The sequence below is a fragment of the Anabrus simplex genome, chromosome 6, assembly GCF_040414725.1.
Source record: "Anabrus simplex isolate iqAnaSimp1 chromosome 6, ASM4041472v1, whole genome shotgun sequence".
In the NCBI taxonomy this organism is placed as follows: Eukaryota; Metazoa; Arthropoda; class Insecta; order Orthoptera; family Tettigoniidae; genus Anabrus; species Anabrus simplex.
Window position 1 is genome coordinate 109,402,048 of NC_090270.1, and position 21,512 is coordinate 109,423,559.

The 21,512-nt window shown below is 40.2% G+C and overlaps 1 protein-coding gene across 1 annotated transcript in view; it reads left to right on the forward strand.

The window, feature by feature from the left end:
• Positions 1-3,529: 3,529 nt before the first annotated feature.
• aurB (aurora B) overlaps positions 3,530-21,512 on the forward strand; it is a 118,692-nt gene continuing 100,709 nt past the window's right edge. The window contains exon 1 of the mRNA XM_067149070.2: positions 3,530-3,841. Within this exon, the coding sequence (XP_067005171.1) occupies positions 3,699-3,841 (143 nt within the window). The 5' untranslated portion in view covers positions 3,530-3,698. The remainder of the gene's footprint in view (positions 3,842-21,512) is intronic.

Genomic DNA, 21,512 nt, shown 5'->3' on the forward strand with positions numbered 1-21,512 from the left:
AAAACAGCATTCACACAACAAAGATTGATGCCCAGCTTAATGAAGCCATGAGAGTTATCACTCATACTGTCAGATCTACTCCCATTCAGTGGTTACCTGTCTTAGCTAATATTGCTCCGCCAGATCTAAGAAGGAAAGCAGCTAAGGTAAACTTGCTCAAGAAGATCTCTTCTCATAAGAACTCTACCTTGTACGATGCCCTAAAACACCCACCAACAACTCGTCTGAAATCACACAAAACACCCTGGACTGATTTTAAATGTATCAGTTCTTTCGACATGATCTCTGAGTGGCAACAACGTTGGCATGAACATCCACCCAACAACGCTCACTTGGTTCAAGATCGAACAAGGAAGGTTGAAGGATTCCAACCGCCGCGTCAAACCTGGTCGAAGCTGAACCGAATTAGGACGGGTCAAGGGAGGTGTGGCTACATGTTGAAGGAATGGGATTTCCGTTCATCTGCTGACTGCGACTGTGGAGCGGAGAAGCAGACAATGGAACACATTTTTAAGGAGTGCCCACTTCGAGCATTTAACGGTGATCTGAGGCCTCTACACCAAGTGACTCCGAGTGCTCTGGACTGGTTGTGAAATTTGGACATTTCCATTTGATATTAGATTTTTGTGTACTTGTAAAGCCATACGAGATATATATATATACACTGAAGAAAATGGAAATTGCAACACCCAGAAGGAGTAGTGCTACATTGCTGCAATTGAACATGCAGGACAAGTGTTTGGTTGTGATTCGATGTTTACACTTTCAGGTCCCTCTGTCCGCAAGTTTGGACAACAATCAATACAAGATATGCCCACCACGAGCTGCAATACATTGATGAATTCGTCGAGGCATGGAGTCAATAAGGCCCTGGATCGCTGCATGAGGAATTGTCGCCCATGCTTGCTGCACTGCACGGGTCAGTTGTTCCATAGTTGTGGGTGACTGAGGACGGTTGGTCAGTTGTCGACCCATCATGTCCCACACATGCTCCATAGGACTGATGTCCGGGGATCTGGCGGGCCATCCTAAGGTTGTGATATCGTGGAGAGCTTCTCTGGAGATGCGTGCAGTGTGAACCCGGGCATTGTCCTGCTGAAGCATCCCATTAGCAATGTTCGCCATCATAGGGACAACCACTGGATTGAATACCCTATCAACGTACTGTCAAGCAGGCATAGTGCCCTCAACAAGCACTAATTACCAAGCCTGTTTCCAATCATTCGACCGGGTCAGGAATGGAATAACAATATAAATTCTAAATAAAGCTCATTACAAATTTGTCAATCCTAGTCTGTAGCCAACTTGGCAAGTTCGATCCTGGCTCAGTGCGGTGGTATTTGAAGGTGCTCAAATACGTCAGCCTCGTGTCGGTAGATTTACTGGCACGTAAAAGAACTCCTGAGGGACTAAATTACGGCACCTCGACATCTCCGAAAACCTTAAAAGAATAGTTAGTCGGACGTAAAACAAATAATTTTATTATTATTAGTCTGTATTAGAAAACGCTAATCAAATTAACTGTTTAACTATGATATTAATCTTCTTGCAAGTGTTTTACGTTCAACTTCCTTTTTTTTTCTGGTGTAAATCATGGTGCCCATATTCGAGAAAAATTAGAATGCACTTTCAATTTTTATTTGTGCTCAGACAATATTAATTCAGATTGAGTTTGTAAAAACAGTAATACGGGTATTTTTAAAAGATAATATTATGAGGAGGGTTTCACATCTTAAATTATAACTGTCTTACTTAAGCCTAAACGACCAGAGAAACTCAGACTAACCCTAGACATTTACTTAATTTTAAGAAATACACAATAGAGGCAGACTAGCGCCGGTGTAATGAATGTCAGGCAGCATTTACCTAAGTCCAAATCACATAAAAATGGCAATTTAACTTCTTTTTTTTTGCTATGGGCTTTACGTCGCACCGACACAGATAGGTCTTACGGCGACGATGGGATAGGAAAGGCCTAGGAGTTGGAAGGAAGCGGCCGTGGCCTTAATTAAGGTACAGCCCCAGCATTTGCCTGGTGTGAAAATGGGAAACCACGGAAAACCATTTTCAGGGCTGCCGATAGTGGGATTCGAACCTACTATCTCCCGGATGCAAGCTCACAGCCGCGCGCCTCTACGCGCACGGCCAACTCGCCCGGTAATTTAACTTCTAATAATCCAGTTACGTTATTTCATATCCGAACCAAACCAAATATCATGGCCTACGAAGAAACCGCTGCTCAGCCTAAAGCCCTACACGAGGTGTCGTGTGGTCAGCACGACAAATCCTCTCGGCCATTATCTCACCGTCAGATACTTCCGCAATTGTAATCATATAGGCTGAGTGGAATTCGAACCAGCTCTCATATCCAGGTAAAAAACTCTGACCTGGCCGGTGATTGAATCCCCGACCACAGGGTAAGAGGTAGACACGCTACCTCTACACAGCGGAGCCAGCATTTCATATTCGGAAATGACAAAAATGTATCTGATCGTTTTAGAAAGATTTCTGCTGCAATGTACTTTTTGAACAATATGTTCAGAGAATTGAGTAAAACTTGCTGTAATGACTTATAAAAGGGGAATCATAAGCTATGTACCTTTCATAGACAATTTTATTTCACAGCTTTCCTTTTTGTTTTTATTGAAGATTGTTGCCATCGGTACAGGAGTTTGTAAATATTTAATGTGCCCTCCAGTCTGCTAAGAGATACCGTTATGCAATTTTTAACTCACGATATGTAATCGTACTTAAGTCGTAGACTGCTGTCATTTGAACATGTCTCCGTATTTTTAATAAATTAAAAGTGTAGATCCTAGGTTTCAATTACTTGTATCTGTTCCGAATGTTCATACAAAACAGTTGCAACATGACTCTTATATTAAAATGAGCGACATGAGGTACCCGTAGGCCTGTTTACTGTTTATTTTCTGTTTTTGGGGACTGAAATTCAAATATATTTTTATTTATTTATATTTATTTTTGTAGTAGTGTACTTTTTAGTCTTCTTATTCAGTCTCCTAATGGTTTTGTTTAAATTTTTTATGTGCGCCACCTAGGGTCTATCCAAAGGATTTCTGTAGATTGTTCAGTTTTTTATACAGAAGTACCTTTTAATATTATCACAGTATTGATATTATGCATATTTATTGCGTGTGTACACGGTAGTCGGTATAGGCTGTCATTAATTTACTGGGGCGGGTATTTTTCTATGTGCGAAATGTATGTTTTTGCATGAATTGCATACGATCTCCGCGTCAAGCTGAGGAGCGCCCGCAACATGGCGGTACGCGCATGGACATGACTTCCCCCTTCACATGCTTCTGCGCAGCCAGTGGTGTGGGGGGTCTTGATTTTATGATTTGTTTCGTCCAACGAGCTAGACCAGTTGATAGTGTTTATTCCGTGCTTTTGTGGGAAATTTCATCAGAAAAGGGAATAGAGCTTTTCGTTTTTGGCGAACATGTTCGTATCGGTTTAAGCCAATGAGAATAGGGCCAGAACTAACCAATAGTCTCGACAGGATTTCGATTTGAATTCACTTATGTTGGTGACCGTTTGCGTCAGAAATGTCAGAGAATGTGAATTATTGAGAATGTGGCGAATTTGATTGCATCGTTCTTCAGTTTTCACCTTTCATGCTTCAGTAGTTATTACCACTTTTCTAGGAAATAAGTGTGCATTAATAGACTGACAATATGGAAGAAAAAGACGCTTCAGTGAATGTTGTGTCAAGTACAAGTGACGATTATTTTAAAAATGTTCCAGATGATTTGAAAGCTGATGTTAAAGCGCTGTGTGACCGTATGAAACAACATATTGCTATGCGGAACGGAAAACCGTAAGTCTGCGTCATGGTTCTATTTACTTTAAAGTATTTCATTTAGAGGATGGTTTCGCATTACTGCCTCCTCTTAACCCTGGAATGGAAACGTGGGACATGGTGCCTCAGAGAAATTCGAGTTGTGTGAAAGCAATTATACTCGGTAAAACTTCAGCCGTATTCACGCAAGTTTCATAAGGATGTGATGTAGAATAAAGCATGCAGCACTTCCGTGGAATTCATTTTAGGGAAGAGATGTTCTTTACCATGGCCAGGGACCCACCAACCTACCCCAAAAAGCAAATTTACTTTTATAACCTAACGAAGAGTAGCCCACGGCATTTTCCATTCCCATTTCAGCACATTGCTATTGGCTGTCGTAAAATGCATTGTTACATCATTGCCTTTAGTGATGAGAAACACATAGCGTTGCCAACCCGTGAAGTAAAAAAAAAAAAGCACGGTCTTGTCCATGTCGTACCCTAACCTTTGCAGAGGCCACTGGTGTTTCCTCAGGTAACCAGAGGCCCAATGCCGCTACACAGCTCTAACCTGTGGGGCTTATGCCTCTAGACCCCCTTTGCTTGTCATATCACTGGTTTTGTCCCGACTCTACCCTAATCCAGACCAGTGGTCTTTTCCAGCTCCTTCCCTAACCAATTCAGACCAATCGGCTTGTCCAAGCTCTACCCTAACCAGTGCAGACCAATGGGGTTTCCTCAGGTAATTAGAGGCCTGAGGCCGCTTTGCGGCTCTAACCTGTGGGCTTACGCCCCAGGACCCCCGTTGCTCACTGCTGGTCTAATTCCCAAGTAAAGTCGTTGGTAGCGTTGTGCTTCGCTCGATCACGTCATCTGCGAGAAATAAACACAGGACACTCATACTGTGCATAGATATTGGTGATGCAAGCAGTAACCATGGTATCAATGTTGTGTGAACACCACTGAAGTTTTAATTTATCCTCCATTTGGGACAAAGAAATACAATGAAATTTCATGGATACGATTTGTCACGTAACCTTTCCACTATCATGCTATGTTGATAGATACCCTATATATATATATATATATTTTTTTTTTACTTCACGGGTTGGCAACGCTATGTGTTTCTCATCACTAAAGGCAATGATGTAACAATGCATTTTACGACAGCCAATAGCAATGTGCTGAAATATATATATATATATATAATTTATAAGGAGCACGCAAATGAGTATTAATTTTGTTGTGTTAATTTACATTTTATTGTATTCTGTTAGAGATTTTTGTCTATTTTTGCACTTCAGTAGATGGTAGGGGTTGCACTCTTCCTTACACAGTGTACAAACACTGTCGTCTGTTAGATTGTGGAATTTTGTCCTTGCGCATATTTTGCGGTGGATGCCATGAATTGCATATCTTGTTATGACGTGTTATTGTTCCTGAAGTTGCTCGGTCCAGTTACGATCGACCCTGGCGTCACTGCCATAGAATTTGGGGTCTGTTTCCATGCGTTTTGTAAGAATTTTTTTCTGAAGCTCTTGGAATGGACCGGTAGATGGCAGTGGTAGATTGAGTCGTAGATCTTCAATGAAGTAGGTTTCCCATGCCAGTACATTAAACAAGTCTGGATGGTGCCATTTTACCTACTCCTAGGGCCTTCTTGAGGAATCTTGCTTTGACTATCCTCTCCAAGTCGCCAAATGTCAGGTTGTCCCATATTTCGATTCCATATGCGACAATTGGGGTTATTGCGGTCTTGAATAAAGCTATTGCTGTGTTAAGCGATAGCATAGATGGATTCTTGATATTGTAAATGGCTCCGATTGCTGCTGTCGTTCCGTCTACAACGTGGTTATTGAAGGATGTCATGCTGGTTTGGAACCTGATGCCTAAGTATTTGAATTTCTTGACTATTTCTTGTGTTTTATTTTTTTAATGTTATAGCGTTGTCCTTGGCCGTTTTGCCACCTTTTCTGAACACCATCTGTACTGTCTTTTCCTGGTTGATCTCAAATTTATCTGAAGCTTAAGCTTCTAACTTCATCACTGCCTGTAGTTCTGCCTTCGAGTTCGATCCCAGTGCCATATCAGCAGCGTACAAGAATAATCTCAGTAGAGTCAGTCATTATTCGTGTGATATCTGCCATTGCTACGTTGAATAGAAGCGGACTTAGGGGTTCTCCTTGAGGTACCCCATTTGTTTGAATTACTTTCCCAGATGAGGATGCTCCATCTTCAATTTTGATTAGGTTGTAGTCTAGTATGATCTCAACGATTCTCATGAGCGAGTTGTCGCCAATCATTTGTTTTAATTTTCCTATCAGGATATCCCTGTTGATAAGATCAAAAGCCTTCTTATAGTCGACAGAGATGACATAGTACTTCCCCTTTAGGTCCCTCAGTGCCTCTTCTACTGTTTCTTTTAGGTATACTGCGGCTTGTATCGTGCTTTTTCCTTTGCGGAAGCCTAGTTGGCATTCAAGTTTGATAGAGTCTGTTTCGTTATTCAGGTGATTTGCTGCAATAGTTGCAAATGTTTTGTATAGATTGCTTTCTAGAGCTATACCTCTATATGAGTCGGGGTTGTCAGTTTCTCCTTTCCCTTTGTAGAGTTTCTTCAGCGTTGCTGTTCTCCAAGCTTCCGGTATTTTGCATAAATTTAGACATTTGTTGAATTGTTCTGTTCAGAGTTGCAGTAAATAGTGTTATGTAGCCTACTTTTTAAGTGATATATATATATATATATATGGTCTGGTCCTGCTGTCTTTCCTTTTTTTCGTTTACTGATTGCCATCTGTACTTCCCCTGTGGTTAGTCTTAATTTCATGTTCTGGATTGACAGAGTGGTTTGCGGTAATGCTCGTTTTCCTGCTGTCTCTGTATAGAAACACTGAGAAGTGTTTTTCCCATGTTTCCATTGGTATTTCCCTTGCTCTGCACGTTTGCTTTTTCTTGAGGGCAGTGAATGGGTCTGTTTCTGCTTTGACTACAAGCTTCATGGCTTCTGTTTCCAGATATTGAGCTCTCTTTTCTTTTAGAAGTTTTCTGTAATTCCTTCTTTTAATGGCCTATGTTTCCAAGTAATCAGCATTCTCCATTTTTCTGACTGACTGTAATGTACGTAAAGTGTCTTCGTGCAAAATAGCACTGTCTGTCAAACCATTTTTGTGCTCTCCTTTCTTTCTCAGGCAAAGTGGCTTCCTGTATCAAATTAGTAGCAATTTCTACTGCTTCATCTAGGTGTCCTCGAGCTACAAGTGCTCTTGCTTTCTCTATATTCGGGTGGTCTTGCAGTTTCGTTCTATCAAGAGTTCTTAATGTGACGCCCTTATCATCGGGGATTAGCGATTTCTATGTCTCTGCATTAAATTTCTGTGCAGATAGGTGTGTTTTCTGATTGGTGCTGACCCTGAGGACCATAGGCCTTCCTGCTTCTTTATTATAAATCTTTCTCTTCTGTAGAATACAAGATCAATTGCTCTAGAGCCATTTGGGGCAAAGTATGTTTCAAGAACTTTTCTGCTTATCATTATGAATCCTCTCAGAATTTGGATAACTATCTCCGATTTTGCATTCGGCTTGTCTATCCTGCAGTCGATGTCACCCGCGATTATAACTTCTTCTGCAGTGTTTACTTTCCCTATTGCATTAAGTACTGATTCCACTACATCTTCTGTTGGTTTGTCTGGAGGGATATATATATATATTTAATGTTAGATCAGTGACCTTAACTATGATTGTGTTTTCACTTTTCTGGATTTCATTTACTCTTCCTGCAGTTAGTTTCAGGAAGCATGAAACTCCTCCAGCCGGTCTCCCCCCTGTTGGTGTTGCAAATGTGTGATATCCATAGAATTTTGGTAGGTCTGTTGGTCCTATACTATACGATACTGTGAACGCCATATGTTGTGACTTTTCTTCGGAGAGAGCCAGCATTCAAATATGGTGATTTGCTCGTTTTGCAGAGCTTTTCTTCCGTGCTGTGTGGTAGTTTTAGGGCATGCAGTATCCCACGTTGCAGTTTACATTAGTTTGTTGTTCTTACGAGTATTTTATTGTTTGTAGAACTGCCATTGTTTCTCTGGCAAGGAACACAAGGATTTGTTCTGTGACTCCTGAAATATACTTATAGTTTAATAATATGACAGGAAAATACTTTTATTGCTGGGAAAGGTGATGACTGGATTTGAGGAGAACTGATGGAGTCAGATCAAGGGGAGAGTAGATGGAACATCACTCACTTCAGATAATGAAGAAGAGAACTGCACATATTGTCTCCCCCTTTGGCAAACTAATAAATGTGCAAATTGTCAAAAAAATTAGGAGAGCTAAAAAAAATTGTGATTACTTATGTCAAGTCAGTTTTTATATTTAATGATTGGTTTTATCTGTTGGCCATACAGAACAAGCTGTAGATGTGAGATGATGTCAGAGGATAGACATTATATAAATAATAAAATCTAGACCAGAACGTTAGAACTACAGGTTCCCTAGTTCGTCATTTTTGCTAGTTTGCCATAGTGGGGATATGTTCCGGGGGTATGTTCAGTGAAAAGAAAACTGCCATCGATGGTCGTCCAAGCCTCATTTGAAAACTGGAAGAACACCAAAGCGTAACATTGTGTTCTTTAGACCCGGTCCAAAAGGTTATGCTAAACCTGTGAAAATATCTGATGCTTCGGGATTGTTGATCAATGCTGGCATGTTGGACAATCTAATTCATTTCACACACACACACACACACACACACACACACACACACACACACACACACAAGTGTAGGGGGTTAAACATGAAGCTGGCCAATGATATAATGGAGATACCTATGCAGATTTTATTATTTTTGAAAGCCTGTGAGTTTTGAAAATATTTAGTGTAAGTTTGCTAAGTAGTACTTCTATAAGTGTTATAGTGTGTTTCAGTTGTAATACAGCAGGATGCTTTACTCAAATTGTCATTTAAAATATGTGGTACTCAGTGCCCCACATTTCAGTTTGTCCTAAAAAACCTAAGTTTCCAGTCCAGGGTTAAAGCTGTAATCACTGCCACCACCACATTTCTGTTGAGTAGCAGCTTAATTATCAACTTGTTCTTATTTCCAGTTGAACTTATCAGTTGAGAGAATTATTGTTAGAGGTTTCTGGTAAATGCATTATAAGGTAAAGGTACCTATAGATGACACTGTTACGAGAAAAAGAAAATGGCAAAATGAGTACTGTGTTTACGCATAATGCTATTTTATTAAACAAGAAACTTGCTCAAGTGCCGTGGACTATCCCCTGGTGGAATATGGGTTTAGTTTTCCATTTTCTTCATTCGACTATTAATTAAATTTTTCCTAATGTTCAGCATTAGTCCCTATAGGTGACACCCCTCAGGTCAAGGGTCCCATAGATGACATACTTCTTGGCCCATTAGGTGACATTTTAAAATGCACAGAATTATTTAATACAGATCAATACTACAAGGAAGAACATTTCTAATAGTCCTAGCTAAGGAAAACCATTGCTAGTATTAAAGAAAAATTTAGAAAGTAAGTCTTCAAAGTAAAAGAATCCATGAAATCAGACTTTAAAATTTAAAAAAAGGTGATGAATCAGTCTTCATATAAAAAAATAGCCATGAGATCAGGCTTTAGAGTAAAAATGCAATTAAATCAGTCTTCAAAGTTTTAAAAATTAAAGCCACACAAACAATGAAGTCACAGTTCTCTCCCTGGGACAGACTTTTCAAAAATATATCTAATTTGTTCTCCCTTGCTTGATATTTTAGACAGATCTAGTCTTCCAAACACCTGTTTGAAAGAAATGGATGAAATGTCATTTTCATTCACTGTGAATTTCATCTTTTGTTCATCCTGAGATCTACTCTTCTTTCTCTTGCACAATACACAAGTACACAAATTTTGTCTGATTTCTCTTGCCACCTTTGAACTTACACAACACAGTCTCCTTCTTTGAGTCCCTGTAGTGTCGCTGGTTGGCAAGAACATTTCTAATAGTGCTAGTTGAGAAAAACAGTTGCTAGTATTAAAGAATTTAGAAAATCAGTCTCAAAAGTAAAAGAAATCCATGAAATCAGACTTTAAAATTTTAAAAATTGGCCCATTACTATTCTCAGGCCAGTCTGAATCATTGGTATCTCTGAAACTGAAGTAGAATTTTGTTTCTTCTGTTTCACTTGGTCCCTTGGCTTTTTTTCTTCTTTTTCCTGCCCTGGCCCTTTTCCTCTAAAGCTGTTTTATTTTCTTCTCTACTTTTCTTTTTCTGGACTTGCTGGTCATATTTCTGCTAATTTTCTTCTTATAGGGGTGAAGTGAGGACAGCAGGAATTTTTCCTTTTCCATTCGTTTAGGTGTGACTGCAGATTCACCTGGCCAAAATAAAGCTCTCTTGAATGGTGAAGGGATATTGCATTTACTAGTACCAGAAGTTACCCCTGTTCCCATGGATTTTTGAGAGGTTGCTAACTCTAGATCCAAAGCTTGCTGTTCAGGAACAATTAATGAAGACTCTGGCTCTGGTGACACCATGTCTCCTGGCTCATCAACAGATGTTGAAGGTCTTGGGTCTACTGGCAGCATCTCTTCTGGTTCATTAACAGCTGATGTAATGCTGGGGCTGTACCTTAATTAAGGCCACGGCCGCTTCTTTCCAACTCCTAGGCCTATCCCATCGTCGCCACAAGACCTGTCGGTGCGATGTAAAGCCCCTTGCAAAAAAAACAGCTGATGTTGAAGGTAGTATTTCCACTGACTGTAGTCGACTTGGGATTGGTGGTCCTGTGTGCAGCTCTATCTGAAAATTAAAAGTAAAATTCTTCTCACACTAATTTTCCTGGTTATATTATAACTTATTTCATCATCATTCCAACTTGTTTTTGTTACTCTTCCATACTCTTCTGTCACCTATTGGTATTGGTTCTGGAAATCAAATTATAATGAAATTAACACTGTTTACCCTCTATTTTAAAAAATAACTCTTTAACATAGCCATCTCCCATGTAGAACAAAATCCAATGCCTGACACCCCTGTCAATCATTGGGCCAGTGGGGTTCAGTAAGACCAATAGATGACATGCATAACAACATATGCAATTTAAGATTAATCTTTTCAGTCAAAGCAAATAGAACCCAGAACCCTACAACTAATTATACAGTAAGAAACTTTACTTTCCAACATAAAACAGTTTAAATAAGACAATGAACTTTCAGTTACCTCTTTAGAAATGTGTCCAGAAGAAGAGAAATATTCAGTCATACATTCACAAGTCTTACAATGATTTGTTTCACATGAAAACAAACACACCACAGATCCTAGGGATCAACTCAGGTTTTCAAGGATCACCAATGTTGCCCCTGGGGGTGGGGGCAGTAGAATAACACCCACGGTGTCCCCTGCTTGTTGTAAGAGGTGACTAAAAGGGGGCCCAGGGGCTCTGAAATTTGGAGCATGGGTTGGCGACCATGGGGCCCTTAGCTGAGTCCTGGCATTGCTTCCACTTACTTGTGTCAGGCTCCTCACTTTCATCTATCCTATACGACCTTCCTTGGTCAACTCTTGTTCTTTTCCAACCCCGACGCTATTAGGTTTGCGAGGGCTAGGGAGTCTTTCATTTTCACGCCCTTCGTGGCCCTTGCCTTTCTTTGGCCGATACCTTCATTTTTCAAAGTGTAGGATCCCTTCCCAATTTTCTCTTTGATTAGTGTTATAAAGGGGATGGTTGCCTAGTTGTACTTCTAAAAACAGTAATCACCACCACCGTCATCTGTTGGTACATTTACCTTGGGTACTGTTATTAGGAATGAATGAATTAATTAATTAATACATGAAACTCCTGTAATTGTTGCATAAATACAGTTAAGAAAATGGAAATTGCAACACCATGAAGGCATTGGTCGTTTGTGTTGATTTTCAAGATATGGAACGATGCCATGTATGTAAACGATCAAAGTTTGACCCATTGGATTGTTGCTACAGGTGTCCCCACGTGATTGGTTGCGGAGGAATCAACTCCAGTATACGGACTCTGGTGTAGCGTAGCGTAGTTGACTTGCAGTCTGTGCAGTGAAGTGTTCCCCGTCAAACATGCCCCGACGACAGGGAAGAGCACGCTATCAACAACTGTCGCGGTTTGAGAGGGCTCGGATAATTGGGCTGTGTGAGGTTGGATTATCGCTAAGGACTGTCGCTGCACATGTTGGCCGACAGGCATCTATGGTACAACGTGTATGGCAGCAGTGGTCAAATGAAGGTACCCACACTCGTAGACCTGGCACAGGCCCAGCGCGACAGACAACTGTGAGAGAGGATCGCCGTATCATTGGGATGGCCCGGATAGAACCTCATGCAACAGCAGTGCAAATTCGAGCAGCTGTGGCACCCCACGTTACACAACACACAGTTGGTAATCGCCTGCGTGCAGCTGGCTTACGAGCCCGTGTCCCTGCAGAAGGTGTTTCATTGCCCCACAACAGCAACGTGTAAGGCTGGCCTGGTGTCGAGAAAGATCAACGTGGTCGACGAATGGCATAGGGTCGTCTTTAGTGATGGATCGCGCTTCTGTCTTGCCCCCAGTGATCGCTGGAATCGTGTGCGCTGACGTACCGGGGAGAGGGGCCACCCAGATTTTGTCGAGAGGCACACAGGGCCAACACCAAGCATTATGGTCTGGGGAGCTATTGGCTTTAATGTGAAATCACAATTAGTGCTTGTTGAGGGCATTATGACTGCTCGACAGTACGTTGATAGGGTACTCAATCCAGTGGTTGTCCCTATGATGAACATTGCAAATGGGATGTATCAGCAGGACAATGCCCGGGTTCACACTGCACGCATCTCCAGAGAAGATCTCCATGACATCACAACCTTAGAATGGCCTGCCAGATCCCCGGACCTCAATCCTATTGAGCATGTGTGGGACATGATGGGTCGACAACTGGCCAACTGTCCTCAGCCACCCACAACTCTGGAACAACTGACCCGTGCAGTGCAGCAAGCATGGGCCACAATTCCTCAGGAAGCGATCCAGGGCCTTATTGACTCCATGCCTCGACGAATTCATCAATGTATTGCAGCTCGTGGTGGGCATATCCTGTATTGATTGTTCAAACTTGCATTCAGAGGGATCTGAAAGTGTAATCATCGAATCACAACTGAACACTCGTCCTGCATGTTCAATTGCAGCAATGTAGCACCACTCTTTCCGGGTGTTGCAATTTCCATTTTCTTCAGTGTATGTAAAATAGGTACTTTCTGAATCCTTGAGCTGGCTGTTATTTCTGATGTAGTGGCAAGGTTATTTTACTAGCCTGGCTGAGTGGTTCAGACAGTTGACATGCTGGCTTTCTGACCCCAACCTGCCAGGTTCGATCCTGGCTCAGTCCGGTGGTATGTGAAGGTGCTCAAATACATCAGTCTCGTGTCGATAGATTTTCTGTTCCATAAAAGAATTCAGGCACCTTGGCGTCTCTGAAAAGCATCAAAAGTAATTGGTGGGACGTAAAAAATTAGCATATTACTAGCCGCGTGGACTCTTAGCATAAATTCTGTCACAAATCATTGACTAGTTGGCAAAATAGTACATCATTTTATTAAAGAACTGCAAGGGATAAGGATATTATGTTATTAAAATAGTCATTTATCTTCCCAAAACCTCAAGACCGAAACTTATACTAAGTTATATGATTTGATTAAGTTTAGGTAAAAATCTGAAAAGGAGAAATATTCTATAGCAAAATAATTACCATATGTTGGACCTATAGTTCACAGTTTATACATTTTATGTTTAGACTTGACATTTGAGTGCTGCAGACCGGTGGAGAAAATGCAAATTAATCGTAAACAGGCATTCGCACGAGCAGAAGAATTCATTTATCCAGTGTTGCCTGGCTGTTGTTAGCTTTTTTGTTTTCATTCACCACGTGTTGCTAGCTGTGTTTGTCCTCTGTTCTTTTGGTGGTCTTTGTGAGTTATTTCTCATTTTTATTATTGAATAGTGATGTAGAGTGTGTAGTACATTTTGGTGTAGCATAATATATATGTGCTAGATTTAAATACATAACTTGAGATTAATATTCATTTTGTTGTTTTTAGGTTATCTTTAGGGCCCTTCACATGCAATTATTTAATCCTGTCTATGCCTGATGCCAAGAGAGCAGTTCCCAAGGAAAAGAAGGCCTTTGATCGCAGGACTCCTCTCGGCAGCCATTCTCGTGAAATTTTGTGCAACATGAGTGATTATTTTGAAAAGGATAATGGGGCGCCCTTTTTACCTGTTGCTCGAGTGGTTCACAGAGCAAGTGAAGCCACAAAAGTCAACAGGAGGACCATAATTAGCATAAGGAAACAAAAATACTAGAGACTGCCCGGCTAACATAACCTAGATATATGCTAGTTACATAGTATTAATGCATATTTGAGTCACTGGGTTTTCCAATTAAGAATTTTAATACTGTGAAACTGTCTGTTTAAATGATAAATCACTATTGTCAGCATAATTGTATCAGTTACATTGGAGTTTAACGTTTAGCTTGACTGTGATAGTGTCATGCACGAGCAGTGCCTGAATTAGCGTGGAATCACACGTGACCACTCGATTCCGCATGTCACAAATCCATATAGCACTCCACAGCAACCGATTTTTAACTCATTATTACAGGGTTATGAATGAGCAGTAGAACACTCTCTTGTCGTTACCAGGCGAATTGGCCATGTGATTGGGGGCGCGCAGCTGTGGGCTTGCATCCGGGAGATAGTGGGTTAGAACCCCACTGTCAGCAGCCCTGAAGATGGTTTTCCGTGATTTCCCATTTTCACACCAGGCAAATGCTAGGGCTGTACCTTAATTGAGGCCACAACTACTTCCTTCCCACTCCTAGCCCTTTCCTATCCCATCGTCGCCATAAGACCTGTGTGGTGCGATGTAAAGCAACTAGCAAGAAAAATCTCTTAACGTTCCCTCAATTCTGAGGGTTGTAATCTGCAAGGAGGCTGTTGGTCAGTTGCCTTTATTTCTTTCAATCCTTGGCCAGATGTGCTACATCCAGTTATACTCTGATAGTGATATTTGACCATCGAGTGGGAACTCTTGCTGGAAACATTTCCAAGAAAATGATCTGTTTTTCTATGCTGTGATTTTCATGTTGCACAGTGTGTCCAAAGAATTGTAAAACTCTTTGTTTACATATTGATGATAACCTGATTCTGAGGTTGAGGTGGTTTATTATTATTATTATTATTATTATTATTATTATTATTATTTATTTATTTATTTATTTTACGCCCACATTGGAGCACTGAAATCCATCTATATACAGTCAAGTCTTATGAATATTGGTTACAAATTTGGTTGATGTTTCTTCTTTTGTTCCCAGAAATGTTTTATTCTCTCTGACCTGGCTGCCCGTTCTTTGTCAGTTATGTTGTACTGTTTGCGTGTATAGGTCTTTAGTTTAAGTCTCACGTCGTTATTTCTCGGGATCCTCTTCTCTTCTCTGTTTTCAATTTGTTGAATTGTCAAGCCTAATTCATTTAAATCTTCTTGGACTTCTTTGAACCAGTGATTTTTAGTTTTACTTTTCCAAAAATAGTTGAATAAATGTTTGAGTATCCTAGTCTCTGGTAGTCGTAATATGTGACAGAAAAAAGCAACTCTTCTTTTCCGCATTGTTTATTTATTATTTAGCGTATGGCTTATACAGACATAATCAGTAATATACATATATACATATTTACAGCTGAGAAACAAGGCAACTTGTGCTTCACAATTGAATGTCTAATTCTTCGATCCAGCGTGCAGCATCCGGAGTTAGCAGCAGGAAGTCATCCTCATCACCGTGATAGGCTCGAATCCTACATTCCCTGACGATATGACGAACAGTCTGGTGTGGAGCTCCGCAGTCACAGTCTGGGTTAGGTAGCTTTTTCCACTTATGGAGAGCGGCTCTGCACCGACCATGTCCTGTTCTGATTCTATTCAGGGCAGTCCAGGTCTTGCGTGGTAGGTGGGATCCACTTGGAAGTCTGGGACCTGAGAAGAAGGTATGAAGGCGCACATCCGTTGCTGCTTCCCATCTACTTTTCCACTCATCAAGAGATTTAAAATCTTTAGCATCCATGTTAGAGGCATCACGCAGAGTTGGATGGCGTGATTTTAGTCTGTTAAGATTCAGAAGTGGCAGGTCACTATTCACGGGTAGACTAGGATTTCTTGAGATCTTGTGAAATTCCTTCATAAGGGCATTAGATCGGCGTAGATCAGGTGGCATTATACCAGTTAGCAGTGGAAGCCAATGAACTGGAGTAGATGTGATTGCGCCAGATATGATGCGCATTGTGGTATTAAGCTGGGTGTCAACAAGCCTTGTATGATGACTGTTCATCCAAACAGGTGCACAATACTCGGCACTTGAATACACCAAACCCAGGGCTGAAGATCGCAAAGTGGTTGCTGAAGATCCCCAAGTAGTTCCACACAGTTTATGAAGGATGTTATTTCCGCATTGTATCTATTATAGATTCAGTCTCCTGGTATACAACTTCATTAGGTAGTAATCGCCATTGTCCATCTACTTGGTGTTTTTTGTTTAGAATTGTTCTAATGATTCGTCTATCTATTTTCTGTAATTTATCTGTAGTTTATTTTGTATTCAAATTGAATAAGGTTTCACTAGCATAGGTTGCTTCAGGCTTAGTAACGGAGTTGGTGTTTAAATTTTGCATTTGAGAGAGATTTCTTCTTGTAGGTTGGCCAAGGAATGTGTTGTGCTTGTTTTAATTTGGTAATTCTATTTGCAACTGATATTTTCTCTTTTAAGTTTCAAGTTATAATCTCTCAAAGATACTTAAATTTATTAACAACCTTAATTTGTTTGTTATTAGTCAGTGTGATAGGTGATGTTTCCACTTTGAAGGATGGCATAATTTCCGTCTTTTCAAAGGAGATTTGTAATCCAATTTTTCCTGCTATTTGTTCTAATTCTTCAGTTTGGAGTTTAGCCTCTTCCACAGTACTTGCAAGTAGCGCAAGGTCATCTGCAAATGCTAGACAATTGAGTTTGATGTTTTTGCCAATCTTGATGTTTGGTTGACATTTTTTAGACCATTCTCGCATGATTTTCTCCAATACACAGTTAAACAGTATTGGTGAGAGACCATCCCCCTGTAGAAGTCCAGTCCAGATTTCAAATGATTCAGACAACTCTCCTCCTAATTTAACTTTTGCTCTAGTGTTCTTGAGGGTAACGCCAACGAGATTGAGTTTCTGGTGTAACCCAAATTCTTTAAGGATTTTAAGTAATGACTCACGATGAATAGTCATATGCTTTCTTGAAGTCAACAAAAGTGATAACTAGCTTTTTGTTTCTCATTCTTTGATGGTTTATAATCCACTTAAGACTAATGATTTGGTTAGGACAACTTCTTCCAGGTCGAAATCCCCCCTGATACTCTCCAAGTTCTTGGTCGAGCTGTTCCTGAATTCTCGAGAGGATAATTCTAGACAGGACCTTATGTGATATCAAGTAGAGAGATTCCTCGGTAATTATTTGGATCCAGTCTAGCCCCCTTCTTGTGTATTGGATGAATTATAGCTGTATTCCATTCTGCAGGCAGCTTTTCAGAGTTCCATATGTCTATGATGAGTTGGTGTAGGTTTTGAAGTGTTAGGTAATTTGTATTCTTCTACAGCTGTGCAACCACTTGATTTTCTCCTGCAGCTTTATAATTCTTGAGCCAATTAATCGCTTGAAATACCTCATGGAAATCTGGTGGAATAACTTTGTCTAAGCATGTTTTTGGATCAGGTGAAAATTCTAGGTATTCTTTTGGGTCTTCAGCATTTAGTAATTCTTTGAAGTGATCAGCTAGAATTTTGGCATTCTCCTGATTATTGTGTGCTAGTTGTCCTTGTTTCTCATCATGAGTGTAGGTGTATACCCTGATTGATATTGTTTAAATGTCGTGTAATAGTCTCATGTCTTATGTTGTTTGAATGATTCATCTATGTTAAGTAGGTTTTCTTTTTGATGGTCTCGTTTCATTCTTCTAAGTTCTTTGGCCGCTTGCCTTCTAGCAGTAGTTCATCTAGAGATTCTGCCGTTTTCTTTTGTTGGTCCTTTAGCCATGCTTTGTGTCTTTTCTGTATTGCCATATCACATTCCTCATTCCACCTGGCGTGTTTCTTTCTCCTTTTCATAGGAGCAATTTCTTCGGCAGTATTTTTTAGTTTATCAATAATCATTTCCAGTTTCACTTAGAGGTGTTTTGGATCTCTCTGTATACACAGCATTATTTATTAAGTAGCTGGGGTCATATTTCCTCCTTCTAGTGAATTTAGATGGTTTGTGATGTTTTCTTGGGGATAACTTGATTTTAATCTTTGAAATATAATGATCAGAATCGATGTCCACCCCGCGAAGGACTTTGACATTATAAATTTCTCTATAGTATTTTTTATCCATTGCTATGCGGTCTATCTGAAACTCAACCAGTTTAACATTAGGGCATTTCCAGGTCATTAATTTGTGTGGTTTTCTCTTAAATCTTGTGGTTTCAAGAATAAGCCCACGGTCTGTGCAAAGCTCAATTAACCTTTGACCATTTCTATTTGTCAGTTTGTGTGCTGGCCATTTACCTACCACTGCGATATTTTCTCTCTTGTCCAATTTTCGCGTTGAAGTCTCCAAGCATAATTTTAACATGGTTGTCACGGATATTTGAAATCAGTTGGTCAAGCTCCTCTCAAAACATTTCAGTTTCCTCTTTATTTGTCCTGTTTTTTCATTTGTTGGCGCATGGACATTAATCAGTGTATATATTTTGTTCTCTACTCTAATCGTTAAGGTTGCAGTTCTTGATGAATTCGATGAGAAATCCTCCACTGAATCTAATATGCTGGTATGAACCAGGAATCCCATTCCAAATTGGGGAACATTTTTCATTACTCTCTTTCCTGGAGGTCCTTTGTAAAGATGATATCCCCCAGATTCAAATGGGTCCTGATCTGTGTTCCGAAGTTCTTGTAGGGCTGTGATTAGAATCCTGTGTTGATCCAGGACATCAGTTAAGTGTTTCAACTTCCCAATTTTCATTATTGAATTGATGTTTAATGTTGCAAAGAGAGAGAATTTTCCTGGTTCACTGAATTTGTCTGTGTCTGTATCCGTGGTTCGTCTGTTGGGCTTTCAGGCGCTCCGACTCGTCATGATTATGTGACACCCCACCGTATCCGAATGGTATCTTTGCCTGGGTCTAGAATGTTGGATGTCCAAGCCGGTGGATTCTTTCATTAGAAGACTCCATGATAAGTTGATTGTCTGATCATTGATCAATGTTCTGACTGTGGTCAGGAGTTACGATCCCAGATGTGATCAGGGAAGGTGATTCATCCTAGTTGTTCAGGACTGGGAGTAGGCATTTCCTCCATACCCCTCAAACGTTATGGTTTTCCCGCCCATACTCGGGTGGCTGATTGCAGTGGTTTCCCACTGGGCGGTGGGGTCGCCACAACCCTACGCCTGGTGAGGTGGTTTATAATGGAATCATTGCTGCTAAATGCTGTCGAAGGTATGTGTAGCATTCTTCGCCAGCACCACATTTCAAAAGAATTTAACACTAGAGGTTCTTAATACTCTGTTATGTCTTGTTCGTGATAACACTAAATCAGTTCAATATTGCAGTTAATGTATGCCTGTCTCATATCATTGTTAGTGCACCGAGGGAAATAAATTTGAAATGTTATCATATTTATGTAGTATTTCCCACCCGGCTGTTCATTTCTGCCACCCAGCTGACTAAAACTTCTGGGGAGAACACTGCATATGAGGCTATTGGGATCAAAAGGAGCAATCTCCACTTTTCGTTGTAATGAGTTACTGATACCATTATATTGTATTAATAGCCATCTATAAAACTATGTTGTTTGTCTTTTTCAAAAAGAACAAAATACCATCATTTCAGAGCACGAAAATACAGTGTTACTTTCAAACAGAACAATCTCCGCCATCGGTTGGTATCAAAAGGGACAATCTCCAGAACTACCAATCAGCTCTTTCTGCTCACGCCATGTGAGTGCTGCCATATTGGTTCAACTGAGTTATAAATTGAGACTGTCTTGCTTATGCATGCCTATTTTTCGGTTTTAGAGTAATACTGGAGGTATTTTCGTTGTTTTGAAAATACAGGAACGTGCATGAACATATTGTATTACCAAAATAAACTGTAGCTTTCTTCAGTGTGTTCTGTGATGGACATGCTACCGCAAAACGTGACACCTGTGTCACCCACAAAAGTGAGGGAATAGACTCACGATCATAAGAAATGGAAATCAGTTGTTGCAAAAAAGTGGCAATAACATTCAGTCAGTAAATATTTCCTTACCAGGTAGAATTTCAATTGGGAAATGGACTTATATACTCTTGTATAGTCAATATCCATATGAACTGATCAGAACCTCAGGCGCTTTATTATAACGGCTATCCACTGCAGTCGCTTAACTGCGGCCAGTATCCAGTATTCGGGAGACAGTAGATTCGAACCCCACTGTTGGCAGCCCTGAAGATGGTTTTCCGTGGTTTCCCATTTTCACACCAGGAAAATGCTGGGGCTGTACCTTAATTAAGGCCACGGCCGCTTCCTTCCCACCCCTAGCCCTTCCCTGTCCCATCTTCGCCATAAGAGCTATCTGTGTCGGTGCGACGTAAAGCAACTAGCAAAAAATATAACAGCTATCCTTAGTTTACAGACTTCTCCTTCTTTTTACTGACTATCTGAAGGATAATGTTAATGTTTAAATGTTATTGTACCCTATATTGAATGTATTGGTAATAAGATTGTTTGCAAATCTAAACTGATGTGTTTCGTGCTGGTGGTCTTCCGTTTTTCAGTCTAGGTAATATTCATCACTTTTGTAACTTAAATAAATGTACAGTACATGATAGTGACATTCTTGACTTTTTTTTTTTTGCTAGGGGCTTTACGTCGCACCGACACAGATAGGTCTTATGGCGACGATATTCTTGACCTTTCAATCTAGTGTAAAGAATCTAGTGTAGGTACCACAATTCTGTAAGTTATTAGCAAAAAGAGCAATCTCCTTACATGTTGGTATCAAAAAGAGTAATATCCACGAAAATCTGAAAGTTAGTATCAAAAGGGACGATCTCCGAAATACAATTTAAAATACCTAATTAACCATTAATTATATGGTAAGGTTTTCTTTGAATACTCGCTCACAGCCTGTCTGTTGTGTATATAAGACAAATATCACCCAGATAGTGAATTGCATTAGATAAAAAATCAATCCCACTCTAAAGTGCAGGAAGGTGGAGATTGCTCTTTTTGATACCAATAACCTCATATGTTGTAGAAATTACTCCGTACATTCAATAAAATCGGTCTCTTTCATGGATGTAAACCTTCACCGATATTTTATTTAGTTCAGTGTTCTCCCTAGGAGCTTTTTAACGGGCGCACCGTCCTGCCGTTTTTACGAACTGCCTGGCTAACATAACCCAGACGTATGCTAGTTATATAATATTAATACGTATTTGAATCATTGGGTGCTCCAAATTAGAACATGAATACTGTAAATATGTTTATATAATAATCATTATTGTCAGTACGGAGTTTAAATGTTTAGCTTGACTATCCCGTGCTGTCGTGCGTGAATGGTGTATGGATTAGTGCGGAATCGCATACGAGTCCTTG